Genomic DNA, 17,401 nt, shown 5'->3' with positions numbered 1-17,401 from the left:
AACCCCTATCTCCCATCCCCAGTGTAGGGCAGAAAACCGGAGTCTGATATCTGGTTAACCCCCCTGCCTTTCCTCTTCACATATATATATATATATATATATATATATATATATATATATATATATATATATATATATCTTGGCTCAAGTTATAACATCTCTCAGTTGTGGGCGTTCTTATATCGCACAGGCTGGCAGATGCCTTAATGATCGTTTACGAGAGCTTGCGCGCTCCACAGATGAGGCTGAGGGTTCAAATCTGCCAGTTTCGGTTTCAAATGATTTTCCTTCACCGAGCATATGAGTTAGCACATACCTCGAAATCACCTAGGCATCAATAAAAATTTATCATCGCAAACTCATTTTAGGCGTGTGCTATAGACCTCCTTCTTCCTCTTCCTGTTTTTAAATGAACTGCATGACGTCCTTAATACGGTTTACACTTGGTTTCCTACGTCACCCTTCATACTTTTAGGGGATTTCAACTATCCTAACATAATATGGAATACGAACCCTCCTACTTTAACTCCGTGCTCAACCGAATCGCAAGAATTTTTGGATATGTGTTCTGCCTTTTCGTTAACCCAAATTGTTTCCGAGCCAACCAGATTATCTGCTACTGCACCGCACACACTTGACTTAATTCTAACTACCCCTGATCTTCTCTCTGACGTTACTTGCTATCCTGGAATTAGTGACCACTTACTGCTAAACTTCCACACCGAAACAACCGCGCCAAAATGCTCGAAACAACGCAAAACTATTCTTGACTATAACCGAGCAAACTCTGACGCAATCAATACTGAACGTCATGAATTCATAGACGTCTTCTTGCATAACTTCGACAATACCTCGGTACAATCTAATTGGGACGCATTTGAAACTAAAGCGCACCAACTAATAAAAAATACATTCCAATGCGAGTCATCACCATTCGCAGGCACCATGGTATAACATCCATTTAAAACGGCTATCCAACAAGAAAAAAAAAAAACGACTTTATCGCGCATCCAGGCTCTCACCTTCGAATTTATATTGGGATGCGCACACGACTGCATTTGACGCTTATCTTGCAGCCATCAGAAACGCCAGAGAAATCTTTTTATCTACTGTACTTCCGTCGATGCTTGCCTCTAACGTAGAGAAAATTTGGCGCACCATTAACCCTCCGCCTCGCGACACAATCACCTTACATGATTCTTCTGACGAACCTAACAATCTTTGTGTGACCCTTCTCAACCAAACATTTGTACAGAATTTTTCCTCTGCTTCTTTAAATGAATTACCCCCGACACAAGCGTTCAATGACGTAGCTATGTCTTCAGTGGGAATCTACGTATCTGGTGTCGCTAAGCTTGTCGACGGCTTAAATAACTCGTCATCTCCCGGCTTCGATGGTATTAACACCAAATTTTTGAAAAACACTAGTGCCTACTGCTCTATTATGTTAACAAAAACATTCCAACAATCTTTGGAAACGCGTACGCTCCCCAAAAAATGGAAAATAGTAAAGGTTATTCCAATCTTTAAATCAGGCAAGAAAAACTCTCGTTGTAATTATCGCCCTATTTCTCTCCCCAGCAACTGTTGCAAAATACTAGAACACGTAATCTACAGTAACTTGGTTAACTTTCTGGAATCAAACACATATTTTAGCGCGGCTTAACACGGCTTTCGCAAAACATACTCATGTGAAACGCAACTAATATGTTTTACTCACGCATTGCACCAAATCTTAGATCGAGCATCTCATGCTGTTTGCGTATTCTTAGATTTTTTAAAAGCGTTTGACAAGGTCTCACATAGATTACTGCTTCATCAACTAAATCGACTAAATTTGGACACTAGTTTGATAAAATGGATTGAATTTTTTCTTACATATCGTTCACAGTTTGTTGTCGCGAATCAGTGCTGCTCTGCTTTTAGCCACGTTTCGTCAGGCGTTCCACAGGGACGGGTTCTTGGACCGCTTCTGTTTCTTATCTATGTCAAAGACTTGGCACCTATCTTAAAGTCTAACCTTCTTTCATTTGCTCACGACTGTGTTATTTTTCCCGAAATAAGAACTGTTAATGACACTACCTTTTTACAGTCCGATCTTGATGCTGTTGCTCCCTGGTCCAAAGCATGGTTAATGGAACTTAACACTAGCAAATGTAAAACAATGCATATTTCTCGCACTAAGACCTCCACATCTACATTTTACCTTAACAAAGTTCAATTAGAAGCAGTCACCTCGTACAAATACCTTGGCATTCACATTAGCACTAACTTAACCTGGAACCTTCACACCGAACATATAATTAGCAACGCAAACCGCATGTTGGGTTACTTACGTCGTAACTTCCTTAGAGCGCCATCGTCACTTAAGCTATTGCTGTATAAAGCACTAATACGTTCCAAGCTAGAATACGCATGCTCGATATGGGATCCAAGTCAGGATAAACTTGCAACGGCACTAGAACTGGTTCAAAATAACTCCGTTAGGTTTATTCTGTGTAACTACAATCAAACCGCTCGTGTTATTGCCGTGAAGTCTAATCTTGCTCTCCCATTCCTCTCTGCGCGCCGCCACATTTCCCGACTAACTCTTTTGAGAAGTTGTATTATTATCCTGTTCTGCTCGGCCAATTTATCTCTAGGCCACATTACCGATCCTATCGCATCGAACACAGCCACGAAGTTGGAATTGACATTTGCAACACTAAGCATTCCTTTCACTCTTTTTTGCTCAGGACTAGTCACGATTGGAATCACCTTCCTTTTGATGCTGTATCTATCAGTGATAACCAACACTTCCTGAATTTTTTAGCTAACAATGTATAAACATGGTCTTTGTAATGTTGATTTCTCATGTTATTGTGCTAATATTTTATGTATTCTTTTTGCAATGATATAGCTAACATTGTATTATGAGCGAATATTGTATTTTTATTTTACGTATTGCTTGCATATTAAGACGACTCCCCTCTATAATGCCTTTGGCCCTGAGGGTATCTTAAATAAATAAATAAATAAATAAATAAATAAATAAATAAATAAATAAATAATTTCACTGTCGTAGTTGTGCCTTCCTCAGTTCAGCCATACAGTGGTTATAGGAAAAAGGAACAGAGAGCTTGAAAGAGAGATTGCAGAGGCAGTGGCTATTTTACGTTCGCCGCCAGACGAATGCGTTAGTTCCCCTTCCGTTTTTGTCTTGAAAAAAGAACTGGGCTTTCTTGCCGCGTGAGTCGTTAGTTGCATTCTTCTAGGTATGTTTTTTGTGCCATCATTTCCACGAGCGCTTTCGTTCAGGTTTCCGATCTTGGGTTGTTATCTTCTTTATGTGTTATTCATTTCTTTTGTGTTGCTCACGTTTACGTCTTATTCATTTCTTTTGTGTTACTCACTTTCAGCTTTTTCACTTCCTCGTGTATGCGGTCGTTTTCTTTTTTTTTTATTCCGGAAAGATTCTGCTGTCTTAATTTTCTTTGTTGGTCTTTACTTCATACTGGTTACTATTGGTTATCGGGTTACACGTGCCATCCTCTATAAAAGCCATGCTGCTTTTCAATAAAAATTCAATTGCAAGTACCGCCCTGTGTTGTCGTCTCCCTTCATCCCGTGTCTGTAGCGGTTTTATTCACAATGTCTCACCAACTGGCCTACAACTTTACCCTGCTAAAACCTTGAAATGGACGTCGCAACTTGTCGGAACGTTGGCTCCCGCTTTCACTTTGTTCTCGTTTTGCTGATCCAGCGGAGCATAGCTACGGCACGTTCTGTCTTTGTTTTAATATGTTCAATGTGACTGCGTCACGTGAGCTTGCCATCGCAAATAACACCAAGGTACTTGACTGCGTCAACCTGAGGAATGATTTCTTGGCGGTATCGTAGAACTATATGCACATGTGCAGTCAACCGAAGACTAGTACCGCAGTTTTGCTAAGATATATATAACGACATGCATAACCCCTCTAGCCATGTATCCAGCATTTCTAAGTAATTCTGCAACGACTGGTGTAGTGAGTTGCGGATGTAAAAAATTCGATATCGTCTGCATAAACACAAACATGTAGTTCCCAAGACAAAGGAATTGTACATTGCAAAATGTTAAATAATCTAGGGGGACGAACAGCACCCTCTGGTACACCTCTTGTCTGCTTGTGTTTAGACGTCTAAATACCGTATTGATAATAATAAAACTCTCTAGCTCTCATAAATTCATTGATCCAAGTGGTTGTATACTTCGGGAAATTCGTAGACTGAAGCTTATTGAATAGAATACAATATTCTACAGAGTCGTAGCTTTTGCTACATCCAACGTCACCAAAGCTACGTACTCTCGTTTGCGAAGAGAAAGTTTAATGTGGCTCTCTAGACCTACATGGGTGCACCATATGGAGTGCCTGGGACGAAATCCAATCTGACAAGGACTGAGAAGTGTATTATTCTGCATAAAATTTGTTATAGGGCTGTGCACAACCCTTGCTATTAATTTGTCGACATTGTAAGTAAGAGAAATTGGCTTATGTTATCTATGTCAAGTCCAGCTGCTTTTTTTCTTCAACAGTGGGATAATTTTAGCTACTCTCCACTCTCTTGGAACCCATGAATTTTTTGGAGAAAACTTCACTATATTTAGTACGTCCTGAGGCGAATAATCAGACAAAACTTTTAGCATTCCCGTTGTAATGCCATTTGGACCTGGGATCTAATAATGCCCGCAAGCTCTGTCGCTGTTACTTCTACAAAGTAGTCTCCCGAGGGAGGTTTCTGTAGTCATAATGACATTTTATAGGTAGAACGTCGGGCAAGTCCTTGCGCAATTTTCCGAAGGGACTCTGATAATTTTTTTGTTGATAGCACGCCAGAGTCGACATTCACAGGCACAGGTATAACTTTGTGCGATTGAAGTAATCTGAACAGGGCGTTTTTATTGCTAGACTTCTAAAGATATGTGTAGTGCATTGAATCATAATCGATCTTAGCTTTTGAGACTGTTCGCTTAAATGTTGTGGATTATATATGTATAATCAGTCCAATGAACAGGGCATTGGTTATATAAAAGTGTCTTCTATGCCGCTTCTTGACGTGTAATGTCTCGCTTGCACCCATAATTGCAGCAGGAACAATATGATGTACCCTTAGTAGATGGTACAAAAAATTGAGCCTTTTTTTATTGTTTTAGAATTGAACAGAGACTCACTGCTTTAATATCCCTCTCCATGCCATCCTGAGCGCTGAAAGCCTATCTTAATGTATTTTTAATATTTGCATAATTAACAAAAGTGCACACATGACTATCTAAACTATTTAACGGGTTAAGCATTTCAAAAATTATAGGGAAGTGATCACTGTTAGTACTGCAGTCAACAGTCTTCCAGGAGGTGACCGAAATGTTCGAGGTTGCAAACGTAATATCTAGGGCAGATCGCGACTGACCCGGAGCGAAAGTATGTGCTCTCGAATTTAAACAAGAGAAATAGTTTGGTAAAACCCAATCCCGCAAGAGTTTGCCACCAGTGTCCGTTCGGAAACCCCGCGATACATGATGAGAAATAAGATCACTAACTAGTATGACGTTCTTCTGACTGCAAGCAATAGAGGTATCGAGATAACGGGTATCTTGCACTCCAGCGGAGAAATACGTGTTAATTATAGAATAAGGCGTGCAACCAGGAAATTTTATATCCAATGCTAATAGTTCATAATCTGGGGACATTATCTAATATGCTATAGTAGCTTCATGGCAGATCTTTGCTGATACAAACAGAAAACTGAACCACCGCCTCGGGATAGGCGATCCAATCGAAAACATCGGACATTTTTGAGATGAAAAGTCTGACCCGCAGCAAGCCAAGTTGCCTGTAAAAGAACAATATGTGGAAAATCTGTCGAAGCAAGATATACTAAATCTGTTTCAGCGGAAAGTATGGAACGACAGTTCCACTGAATTACTGTTAAATATCCTATGACGAATAAATCTGAGCAGCAGAGACTGCTTGGTCTAAATCGCTCTCTTTAAGGAAGTCCTTCTTAGTCGGAATCTCTCTCACGTAATTTTTCGCCTTGAAGTTGGTGGGAGAGCTAGACTTTTGCTCTATCGGGGTCTTTGTTTGTTTAAGAGATCGGAGGTCCATTTGTACATCTTGATTTTCCATCCAATCTGTGTCGTGGAGACAGATGTGGTCAACTTTTTCAGAAGTGGATGGCTTTGTTAAATTGTTATTATAGAATGGCTGCGCCACTTCACTTGGTGGATTCCGCGGTAGACTCGGCACCTGATCCTCAATGTTGGCTTTATTACTAAGTTGAAACCACGGAGCCATCTGTGAAAACATCACCTGAACAAGGGAGGCGGTGAGATTTTTCACAATGCGCCCTATTGCTTTTTCCAACGCATTTAAACGGAAGATGCAACAGCCTGAGAGATTGAATGTTCCATACACGATGTTTGACGGGCTGTTATACCAACATACCCTTGAGTCTTGATCTGAATTTCTTCAATGGCCTCGCGGCAAGAGTACCGACGTCTATCAATTAATTCAAAGATTTGCGCTTGTTTTCACCTTGCAGAGCAGTTAGGCTCATTTGCAGGCTGAATAGCACTGCAAGGGCAGCAGGACTCATTACCGGAAAAACAGTCATTTGGATTATGGCCTTCTCCAAAAATACGGCATCGTGCGTTGGACCTGCAACCTTTTATGGAGTGCCCAAACCGTCAACATTTTACACACTGAAGCGCACGTGGTGATGAGGCTCAACTCGGCATATCAGTGGCCATGCCTTGATTTCTGATAGACGGTTCATTCCAGCAAATGTAGCAGTGACTGTTTCTGTGCGCACGCGCTCATTCTCAACGACACGACTGCAAAGATACACAAAAATCACGCCTTCCAATGAAAACATTTGCAAAATTTCTGCAGGACTTAGATTTATGTCGACATCGCCGACTAGGCATTTGGTACATGCAAGGTGACGAGGAATGAGACCGCTCACCGGATGCATCGCAAAAACATCGCACTTCAGTAAATCTTGAACACAAGCCTGGTCTGACGAGCAGCATTGAATACCCGTTCGGCCAAACTGTCGAACCTCGGCGATTTGTTGAAAATTGGCCGAGGCCGTACGGAGATCGGTTAGGATTGCTTTGGGATTCTTCATGCGAATCACTCCGCCATCACTCGGGACCAAAGCCGTTGGCACGTTGCTCGTCCCACTGCGTAAGAAAAGCTTCACCGGCAAATCAGGGGGAGGAATAGAAGCTGTCCAGGAGGGAGCCTCCTGGCCTTGCGATGAGAGAGACATAGCAAATAAGTAGGAAATTACTCTAACGAGTGAACAGATATTGGAACAAAAGGTCAAGATCAATTAGGTAAAAACAAAAAAAATACTAAAGAAAACCGCCAGCTATTTGACGAGAACCAGCGTTCCAAGCGGAGCGGAGCAAGATTCGAACGAGAAGCCACGAGCAGCTTCGTGAGAGCTCAGGGTTTTGTGAGCCCTGTGTTTTTGCCGCTTCGTTCTCATTGAAGGGACAGGCAGTACGAAGGTAATGTCCCAGCTCGCTGCTGCGGGCTCTATCTTGAAAGCGACCCTCTTACGTGAGGGACGGACGGTTTTTTCTCGTTGAGTACGCATAGAACTGCTTATGCATTTAAAATAGAGGTTTTATTGGAAAGAAAATAATCAGGAAAGATATCTCAGATGGGCAAAATGCTAGAGTGCAATGGATTACTACACTTCTTAAACCTGCGCCAAAATTACAATTTAAATCTTCAACGTATTCGGCCAGAAGATTTGCGTCATTTTGTTTCAGTTATACGCCAAAGAGTGGCACTTTTTGTTTGAAATGTGCGACATGATATTATGCACATCGCTTTGTTTTTTGGCACTGTACATTTCTGTAAAAATTGTTGTTTGTTTGTGCATTCTGATGTTCCTTTTTGTCTGTGTTCATATGCTTGTACTGTTTGCCTTTTTCCTCACAGAGTACATAACACCATTGCTTGGCGCTCTTTGGCCATGACTGGCCCTTGCGCCACAAAACCCTATACATCATCATCATCATCTTTTTCGAAAAATCATGTATTTGTACCTTCGAGGCGAGTACCCGTCAAGCTGGAAATCTAGCTTTTTCTCGCTGCCGCCCACATCCTTGGGATGGAAAATAAAGGCATTATTATTATTATTATTATTATAATTATTATTATTATTATTATTATTATTATTACCTGATGAGCTAACGCAGGCTAGTTCACTATGTGTCGTCGGCCCCTTTCAAAGGAAATTCCAATAGAAGTCATTATAATCTTTATCGGGTAACGCGATGCAAAAGCTAGTTGCGCACAAACGAAGAGCTGCGTTAAGATTTTCTCTTGGAGCGCAGCTCTTAAGGCCAGAATACATGGAGCGAACTTTCACGACGAAGTTCGGGCGGCAGAAAATCGGCCACGGCACGACGCCGTATATTCGTCGGGCTGCGCTACATGGAGCGAAGACACGGCGGCCGCCGCCGGCGAGTCGCTGCGTTGTTATCAGTGTGGCTAGACGAGGCAAATGCGCTGTAGTGAAACACATGACACAACAAAAAAAAACTTTAACGACAACTATTATCGCTTTTCAATTGCGGAACACTCTAAAAACGCGTAAAATTTTGTTTAGAAATGATTTCTAGTGTTTTTTATGTGTTTGAGACATTCATGTGCCGATGTAGTTTAAAGGAAGCGGCGATGCTCTGCGTTGTGGCAACACTGGGCGGGTAAACAACTTTCCGCTTCTCCAATTCTGCGGCTCTGTTCTGTGGCTCAACGCCGATATTAACTTGTTAAATTCCAGCCGCGCTGCTTTGGATGCCATGAATACGAAAAGCGGGAGACCGGCGTGAACGATAGAGTGGGATCGGGATACGCGGTCAAGCGGGGAAGCCTAGCCGGAAGTCGGGGCGGATAGTGAGACCTGATTGGCTCGCTTTGGGGCGCCGCTCGTTTGCCGCTTCCGGTATCGTCGACGCCCGACGATCTTTTCTGCGCCAGCTAGATCGGCGGCGAATGATGTTTTCCCTGCCGCTGCGCGTCGCGCGTACGCCGCCGGGCGTCGAACGCCGACTATTCGTCCCATATTCGCTCCATGTATTCTGGCCTTCAGGCGCACGTTCCTGCGGCGAATGACGGCATTCGCGTCTGTGTAACCGAGCGAACTTCCACAACAAAGGATGAAAGAGCGAACGCGCAGCGCAGGAGGGATTAAAAAATCAAAGAGAGCAAAGACAGCGCAAGGAGGAGGGTTTGTTGAAAGCGTGAGAAGAAAAGCGTAGTGCGGCGACGATGCTACGAGATGGCGCCAGAGTAGAGCGCGTCGTCTGGGAGGTGTGTGTGCGGTGGCTGCTGGGAATCGCGCCCGCGCGTCACCCACGCGCTGCCTCTCGCGATCTCCAGATTAGCGAGGCAGCCGCTCCACATTTCGCTCCGTTTGCAGAGTGCCGCACGAGATAGATTGTCTGCGTCAGCCAATATATCGCGAAATGAAAACGCGCATAGAGCTGCGCTCGGATTTTGTTCTAGGGAGTATCGTAATCATCGGCGAATTTTTTTTTTTTTTCGCCGCGCGTTTGGCCAGTTGAATGACTGCTTTCTCTAATGCAGCAATTATAGTTATCCATCTCTGCCGTCCTCCTGCACGCTCAAATAGTGGCTCAACAGGTGTTGCAGTGAGCGTGTTGCCGCAGCACTTTCACGAAATGTTGATAAGCCGTGTGATTACTGACAAACGTGAGCAGAGGTCGTATTTCGCAATGATCTACTTCATTTTCCATTCGTATCATTTGTAGTGTCATGAGCCCTATCTTGGCCATAACAGCGGCTGCGCTTCGTCTGAGCCAGCGATAAAACGAGATAGGAATGGAAAATGAAATAGATACTATACAACTTGGTCCCATGAGGCAGAAGAATGACTACGCATGTGGATCAGTTAATCGCGGCAGTGGTTAGACCACTTGAATTGAACTAAATTCTGGGGTTTTAGGTGCCAAAACTACGATTCGGTTATGAGGCAGGCTGTAGTGGAGACTCCGCATAAATGTTGACCACCAGCGGACCACCACGAGGGCACGGGACACGGGCGTTTTTGCATTTCACCTCAATCCAAATGTCGCCGCCGCGACTGGGATTTCATCCAACGACGTCGTGCTTAGTAGCGCATCACCATAGCCGCTACGCCACCGTGGCTGGTGGTTAGACCACTTATGCCGATCGTATACAGGCTCTCTAAGATGCATCTTTCCTCCACGTGCCACAAGCCAATGGCTCCGCTCTCACGTCTCATGTAGGCGTAAAAGTAGACGCGGTACATAGCCTCGGACTGGAGAGACTAAGATGGAACGTGTGCGCACAGAGCGCCGAGAGGTGTGTAGCGAACATCTGTCACTGTCATTTCTCCCCACTTCTGTGAAATCCATTTACCTCACCTGGCCCCCACGTGGGGGTCATTGCCCCTGCTCTTTCTTGGGAAGTGAGGTGGCTGCCCGATTGGGGCGCCACCACTGCCACTCGGCAACCCTGTTTTACTGTGGAATGAAGCCAGGCTACTCTTCATTCTCATTATGCAAAAATGAGGTGAGGCGTGCAGACAGGACACAAGAGTAGAGAAGTGGACAACACGAACTCTTTTTTGCCTAATTAATCCTCACCAACTAGCTAAGTTTTCTGTAGTTCTAACCCTCCTTCTCAACCTGAGGAAAAGTGCGTTACTTGCTTTTGCTAAACCGAGCTCCCGACAAGTGCATGCGTGAATCGGCTAAAACGGCGGAGTGCGGTGCGCAGCTGTAGCGATAGAGGGCACGCGTACGAGGCCGGTTTGGCGCGTTGCCCGTCGACAGCTTGCGCGAGTTTTGAACAGCTAACCCAGATGAGTTTCACGCAGCGTCAAGCCTAACCGGATTTTGGCCCGATCGGTGCAAAAGGATGAGTCAATATTCATTGTCAACCATACAATGTTCCTTAAATTATTTGAAGCAACAAAATTTTGCTTTGTTAAAAGATATTTTAGATGCTTGTGTTTCTATGAGCACTTCAAGGGAGAATTGTGGTCACTTTTTTGTTACCGCATTTTCCCGAGGTGTGCCACAGGCTTCCTGGTGCGACGGAAATTATGTAATCGCCTGATATGGCGGCATTTGGCTTGCTTTTGGCCCTATTGGTAGCCGTTTCTAACCCCTTTATCCCCTTCGTGTGAAGCGAATGGTGTTTCTAATCCCTGTTCTGACTTCGGGGTGGAGGACGAAAGACGGACTCGTTCCGTAGACGAAGAAGAAACGAAAAGCTTTATACAATATTTACAGACAGTGGATGATAGCGTACAGGTAGCAGTAGGAGCGCATCAGACGAACTGGGCGGCTGCAAGCGACTCTCTTCTCACAATGGGCCGGTTCTCCCTTAAATCCCTTCGGCGACTCCTCGTTGGCAGAAACCGGTTTGGGCGAGTTCTCGTCGGCCGGACCCAGGCGGGGCAGGGTGATGACCTGCCCGTGTCGAATTCTTGATTTGTCGCGGAGAAGTGGGAGCTCTCGTCGCCTTGTGGTAGCCACGTGGTGCATGTTGTGTGGCAGCTTCCGTCGCCTCGTGGTCGCCACGTGGTGCTCGTAGTATGGCACAACACCCCTTTACCCCTCGGCGGCAAAGTTTGGGCGTTACCTGGGCGGTCTTTCTGAGATCGCTTCCCGATCGCTCGCGCTGCTTCTGGTCATGATGATGATGATTACTTATTGGCAACCCCTTTGAAACGGGGTGGTAACAGTCACCTAGCCTACTTGAGTTACTCATATATGCTATATATGTTTTTTTTTTTTTTTCATTCTAGCATTTATGTACACATATCTTGAATATGTTTATGTTCCTCAAAACTTGCTTGTCTACATTTTAAGGAAACCTACGCCTGTAACGGATCCGGTCGTGTCAATCTGTTCCCTGCTTTTTTTTTTCACCAATACTCCAAAAGTCCCTTGCTGATCTCGACTGCTAACCGGTTGATGCATCCGTCGACTTTAACTCCAAGTGCTCCGCAAGTTAAGGGTGGCGCCATTTGTCCCCGCTACTAAAATCGCCGAAACACGTCACGCGGTGACAGATGGCGCCACCTTTTTGTTGCGGATATAATCCTATCGATACTATCTTTTCAGTCAATATTCACTTTACCTCGCCTTGGATTAGCGTTTCTTCATGCAGGATAGCCTACATATATGCGTCCCTCGTCCGTGCATCAAGACTCGGAGGCGTCTAATTGGTCTTACCAATATTTCATGAATACTTAGCGCATCCTATGCTTGCATAATCTTCTCGTGGCTAAACTTTATGCTTCAGTGACGTTTGTGACAACCTCTTATGCCTCCGTGAGCAACAACGGCTGCATCGAAGGCAAAGAATTCAACGGAGCGCTCTAGGTTGCACCACCACACAAAACGTGCGGCCGATAATCCAGCGGGGCCTTCCATAAAAGCAAGTAATGCTACAACCAGGATAGTGGCTCAAACTGTGCAGGTTGACTACCACGCCGCTAATACACATTTCAATGTCATATAGTTGCAAACCTATTTGTGACTACTTTCACTGTTCGTATGTATCCCAGTGGTTGGGCGTTTCGACGCGATCAGGCGCCTCGCGCTCTTATTACTTTCCTAAAAGAAGCTAAGGTTCACGTTTGTAGCCTATTTCTGTTTACGGTGACGGGACCTCAAACACTATTTTTCTATTTAGGCATTCTTTAGTGACGTGACCTGCAGTGACCTACTGTGTGGGACTTGTGCTGTTTGTTGTGCTTAATTCTTTGAGATTTGTCATCTTGCTATTTCTTTTCTCTTCCCTTCCCTTCTTCCCAGCTTCCATATATATGTTTCTGTGTCCTCCTTTCTGAAGAGCAGGCAGGCGTTTGGCCCCTTCGGGTGGAAGTTGCCAGCCTGGTTCTCGCTTTCCCTTTCTTGTCTACTGTATAAATGTTTAAAAAAATAATAATAATAATGTCAACCAGCGGCAGCAACTTTTGTAATAATATACCTTGGTTCTAAAATCAAATTAATTCTGGGGTTTTACGTGCCAAAACCACGATCTGATTATGAGGCACACCGCAGTGGGGGACTCAGGAAATGGTGACCACCTGAGGTTCTTTACCGTTCACATAAATCTAAGTCTACACAGCTACAGATTTACTTACAATACTTAGATTTAGGTGCACGTTAAAGAACCCCAGGCGGTCGAAATTTCCGGAGTCCTCCACTACGGCGTGCCTCGTAATCAGCAAGTGGTTTTGGCACGTTAAACCTCATCATTTAATGTTTAAAGCTGGAAATACATATTAACTGGTACACTCTAAACAGGATACTATCATTCTCTCTCGTGCGTACCAAAATACTCGATGTTGCGCATCTCGTGGGCTTCCTGCATCGGTCCAGCACTTCAAAAAACTGAAGCAACGCCTGTTAATGAACAGGAGCGCTAATAACTAATCATTTCCTGTTGATGGAAGATCCTGCTCTTCATTACTCGGATAAGCTTATTCAAAATCTTGGAAACGTTTGCTACTGTGCCACTTGAGCGGCTCGTTAAGCGGACCCATCGAAAATGTTGCTTATGCACGAGCAGTTCTAAATTGCGCTGTGCAGGGAGCGTTCTATCGCAATAATATTTATATACAGTTTTGTAGTAGCCAATACAGTTATAAAACTAACGAAACGTTGCGAACGCTTCTCAGGAGCATCACCCGCAAGCGATTCCTCTGCTGTCTTTCTGCCATGTCTGACAGACTGCACACTTGACGTTTACGTCACACTCCGCCTCCTATTTCTTTCATCTCCCTTCTCTTCCACAATGACCGATTCCTATCTCATTCGGACAGTGACAAACCTTCCTTCGTGCGGCAGTTGCGTCTGTCACAAGTCTATCGAACAACTTCTCTGCGTCTCTCCCCGCTATGACGAGCTGCGCCTTCTACTCCGCACCACGTTAGATTACCTGGTTTCAAGACCGTTCATGGTTACGAAAGTACTTGGACCGTGGCCACAAGCTTCACAAGCCCAGAAAGCGACACGCGCGTTGCGACAGATCCTGAAGTCGATAGTTCTCAGTGAGCGGTTGTACACTTCCGGATGAAACGACACCTCGTGTTTTCTATCATTTCTTTGTTTTCATCCCCTGACCACCTTTTTCCTGCCTGGGGTAGCAAACCAGAGTCTGGTTTACCTCCCTGCCTTTTACTTCCACGTCCTTAGGCTCTTCTCCTCTTGATGTGCGGAGTATAGGGAGAGGCGGTATTGCGCGCACGCGTTTCACGGTAGCTGGTCGCGCTGCAGCAGGCTATTTCTTCGGCGGCGCCATGCATGTGGCGTCAACTCTCTGGCCTCCTCCGCGAAAGACGCGCGGTGTCTTCAATCTGCGAAAACTGTCACTGTGTGATCTGGGCTTGAAATGCCCAAACTTAGTGAGATATCCATTAATGCCTACGTTCCTCGCGTGTGTCACCGTATGTTTTTAAAGCGAAGCATTCTTTCCCAAGAATGTGTCGTTTCTTGACATGTTATATACGTAGGAAGAAAATTTGGCCGGAAAGTTAGTGCAACATAGTGCACCTGTTTTCTGCCTCATATAACAACAAATCACGACAAAACAGCTTCTATTCTAATGTCGGCTGATAGACACCTCCTAATTTAAGCGCACAGCTAGGCCTCTTAATGGAATAGCGCATGATATTCAACGGTTTGTTCGATTGGCTTAAGGACTTGTTATATTTGGCCTACCTTGTTCAAGGGCTATTAGTTAAGCGCAACTGGGTATGTGCCCCTTAGGAGCAACGCAACAAAAAACAAACGCATAAACAGTTTGAAGCGTTGTTTACGCAAAAAACTTCGTCTCACATAAATGCCAACACTGCATTGGGTGAGCATAGTTTTTTTCGTTCTTGCTTAGTTTTCATACATGCTGGACGGACTGTCAATGACAATTCACACTCTTGCAGAACCATGGTTCCGGTGTTCTTTGTCCTCATGTGCCTATACCTACTGCCGCTCATCACGTCCGGACCCAACGCAAAGGCCTACTTTGAGAGTGTGCACAAAGACTTCCGAAGACAGTGGCTGTTTCTGCTTCTACAAGTGCAAAACTACCACTTCGACATTAACCCTGACACCGTAAGGGTCTTCTTTGCTGCGCCTGCTAAGTTGTTACCGTTGCAACACTCGAACGTTTCCATGTTTTCGTTATCGTGCGTCTTTTAGTGAAAGCTTTGATTTTCTTTCCCCGCCGCTGCTACTTGGCAGTTATGACCTTGCGCTGCTAAGCACGAAGTAGCGGATCTGAATCCTGGCCTCGTCAGCCACATTCCCATGGGGGCGAAATACAATAACATACGAGTACCATACATTGGGTGCACGTTAAGGAACTCCAGGTGATCCAAATTAATCCTATAGTCTCCCACTACGGCGTGCAGCATAATCATATCGTGGTTTTGGCACGTGAAGGATTGGAAGTAATTTTTTGTTCGTTGCAGCAGAGGTCTCAAAACATTCACTCATAAAAAGGGTAAAAATTTCCGTACCGAAACCAGGAAAATTGAATTAATTCTGGAGTTTTCTTTGTTGAAATTTCGACATGCTTACGAAGCCTGCCGTACCGGAGGACACCGGATTAATTTTCACCACCTGGGGTTCTTTATCGTGCACCCAATTCACGGTATATGGGAATTTTTGCTTTTCGCACCCATTCAAATGCGTACGTCGCAGTAAGGATTCAATCCCACGCCCTCGGGCTTAGCAGCGCAACGCCAAATCCACCACCCAACCCCGGTGAGTGTCCCAGAAATGTGGCTTTGAACTGTAGATATCACTCGATTGTCGAATGCATGAAGTCTTTTGGTCCTTGCTCGCATGATCACCTTCAAAAATTTGGAGACTGTACAAGATTATCTTCAAATATATAGGTAACAGCGCAAACAGAAGGCCACAAGAAGGGTGCGTGTGCGTGTCTCCCTTCTTGTGGTCGTCTGTTTGCGCTGTTACACATATGTTTCACGACGAACCAACTCGCGCAAGAAGAACTATTGGTGTACAGGATTAGCCCTGAGAGCCCGTATGTGCAACGCCCTTTTAAGCGCGGGTGGCATGCAGTACGTTACACCTGCTAGGCTAGGAGGAAATGGTCCTGAAATTCATATCGTACCCCGCGGCAACAAGGCTGCAGAATTCAAGGCCCTCGTTTATTCAATACTGAGGGCCCCCAGTTAGTAATCTTGATGTCATGGCCTTCGGTGAACGTTTACGCGGAAAGCAGAAACAATCCGCAGATGCGCAAACCCATTGTTGCTGTGTAGATTCATATCATAAAGGGCGTGATAAGTTTTTTTTTTATTTATGTGTCTTTTAATGTTACTATATATAACTTGCGTTAAATTTTCCGAGTAATCGAAAAAGAAGCAATGCGCAAAACGAATTGTAAACATGGTGTAAATTTATGTTACATTACCTAATAAATTTAGCACTGAGTTTAGGACGGATGTTTATACTGTCGACTTGAAGCCTGTCATCTTACATACAACCTTATTTTTGCAAAATATACTGCTAGCGCAATTGAGAGTACATATATATTTATATATATATATATATATCAATCACTCCAGCTCCTTCTTTAGAGAAAAGGGTGCGTCGGGCAACTTAACGGAGGTAGTTCGTAGCAGCCTTATCACGCTGTCTTAAGAGGAAGCTTTAGCTCGGGCCCAACTCCGACGCGGCCTATTCAAATACATGTGAAACGCAAAAAAAAAAACGTTTTTCTGAGATAACCCGTGGACCAAATTTGATGAAATTTATTGCATGTGAGAGAGAAAGTTAAATTCTAGTGACTCTTGGACGCAGAATTTCGATTTAGGCCCTGAATTTTGTTAAAAGAATTTTTCAATATTCGAAAGTTTGAAAAATATAGAAGCACAAAGTTTACAAATTCATAGCTCTGCATCAAGAACAGATATCGCGGTTCTGTAAACGGCATTCATAAGACCATTGAAAGCGGAGAAATTTGGTATGTCATTTTACAGTTTACGTGAATTTGTTACGTTGGGGGGTGTACGAAGGTTCTGCAAAAGATTCATGTGTAACATATCAATATTGTCCGCTTCAGATGTACTATTAGATGCAATTCACAGAATTGTATCATATTTTTTCGGTGCTGCGTTACAGAGTTGTAAACTTGATAGTTTCGTTTTTTGAAGATTTTCAATTTTTGCCAATTTTTAATAAAAAAAAATGAGGACCTTAATCGAAAATCTGAAATCAACAGTCACTATATATTAAGTTTTTCTTTTAAATGCAACAAAGCTCGTCAAATTTGGTGCAGTGATTGCCGGGAAATACGAATTCTCGTTTTACATGAATTTACATAGG

The 17,401-nt window shown here is 44.0% G+C and overlaps 1 protein-coding gene across 2 annotated transcripts in view; it reads left to right on the top strand.

Moving 5' to 3' along the window:
• Positions 1–17,401, top strand: part of LOC126547703 (nose resistant to fluoxetine protein 6-like) — a 149,285-nt gene that overhangs the window by 70,190 nt on the left and 61,694 nt on the right. For both annotated transcript variants that reach the window (XM_055063324.2, XM_055063325.2), the window contains exon 9: positions 14,986–15,157. In XM_055063324.2, coding sequence (XP_054919299.1) covers positions 14,986–15,157 — 172 coding nt within the window. The remainder of the gene's footprint in view (positions 1–14,985; positions 15,158–17,401) is intronic.

This window comes from Dermacentor andersoni, chromosome 1, assembly GCF_023375885.2.
Source record: "Dermacentor andersoni chromosome 1, qqDerAnde1_hic_scaffold, whole genome shotgun sequence".
NCBI lineage: Eukaryota > Metazoa > Arthropoda > Arachnida > Ixodida > Ixodidae > Dermacentor > Dermacentor andersoni.
Note: the sequence above shows the minus strand (reverse complement) of the source record. Positions and strands in the feature narration are given on the sequence as shown.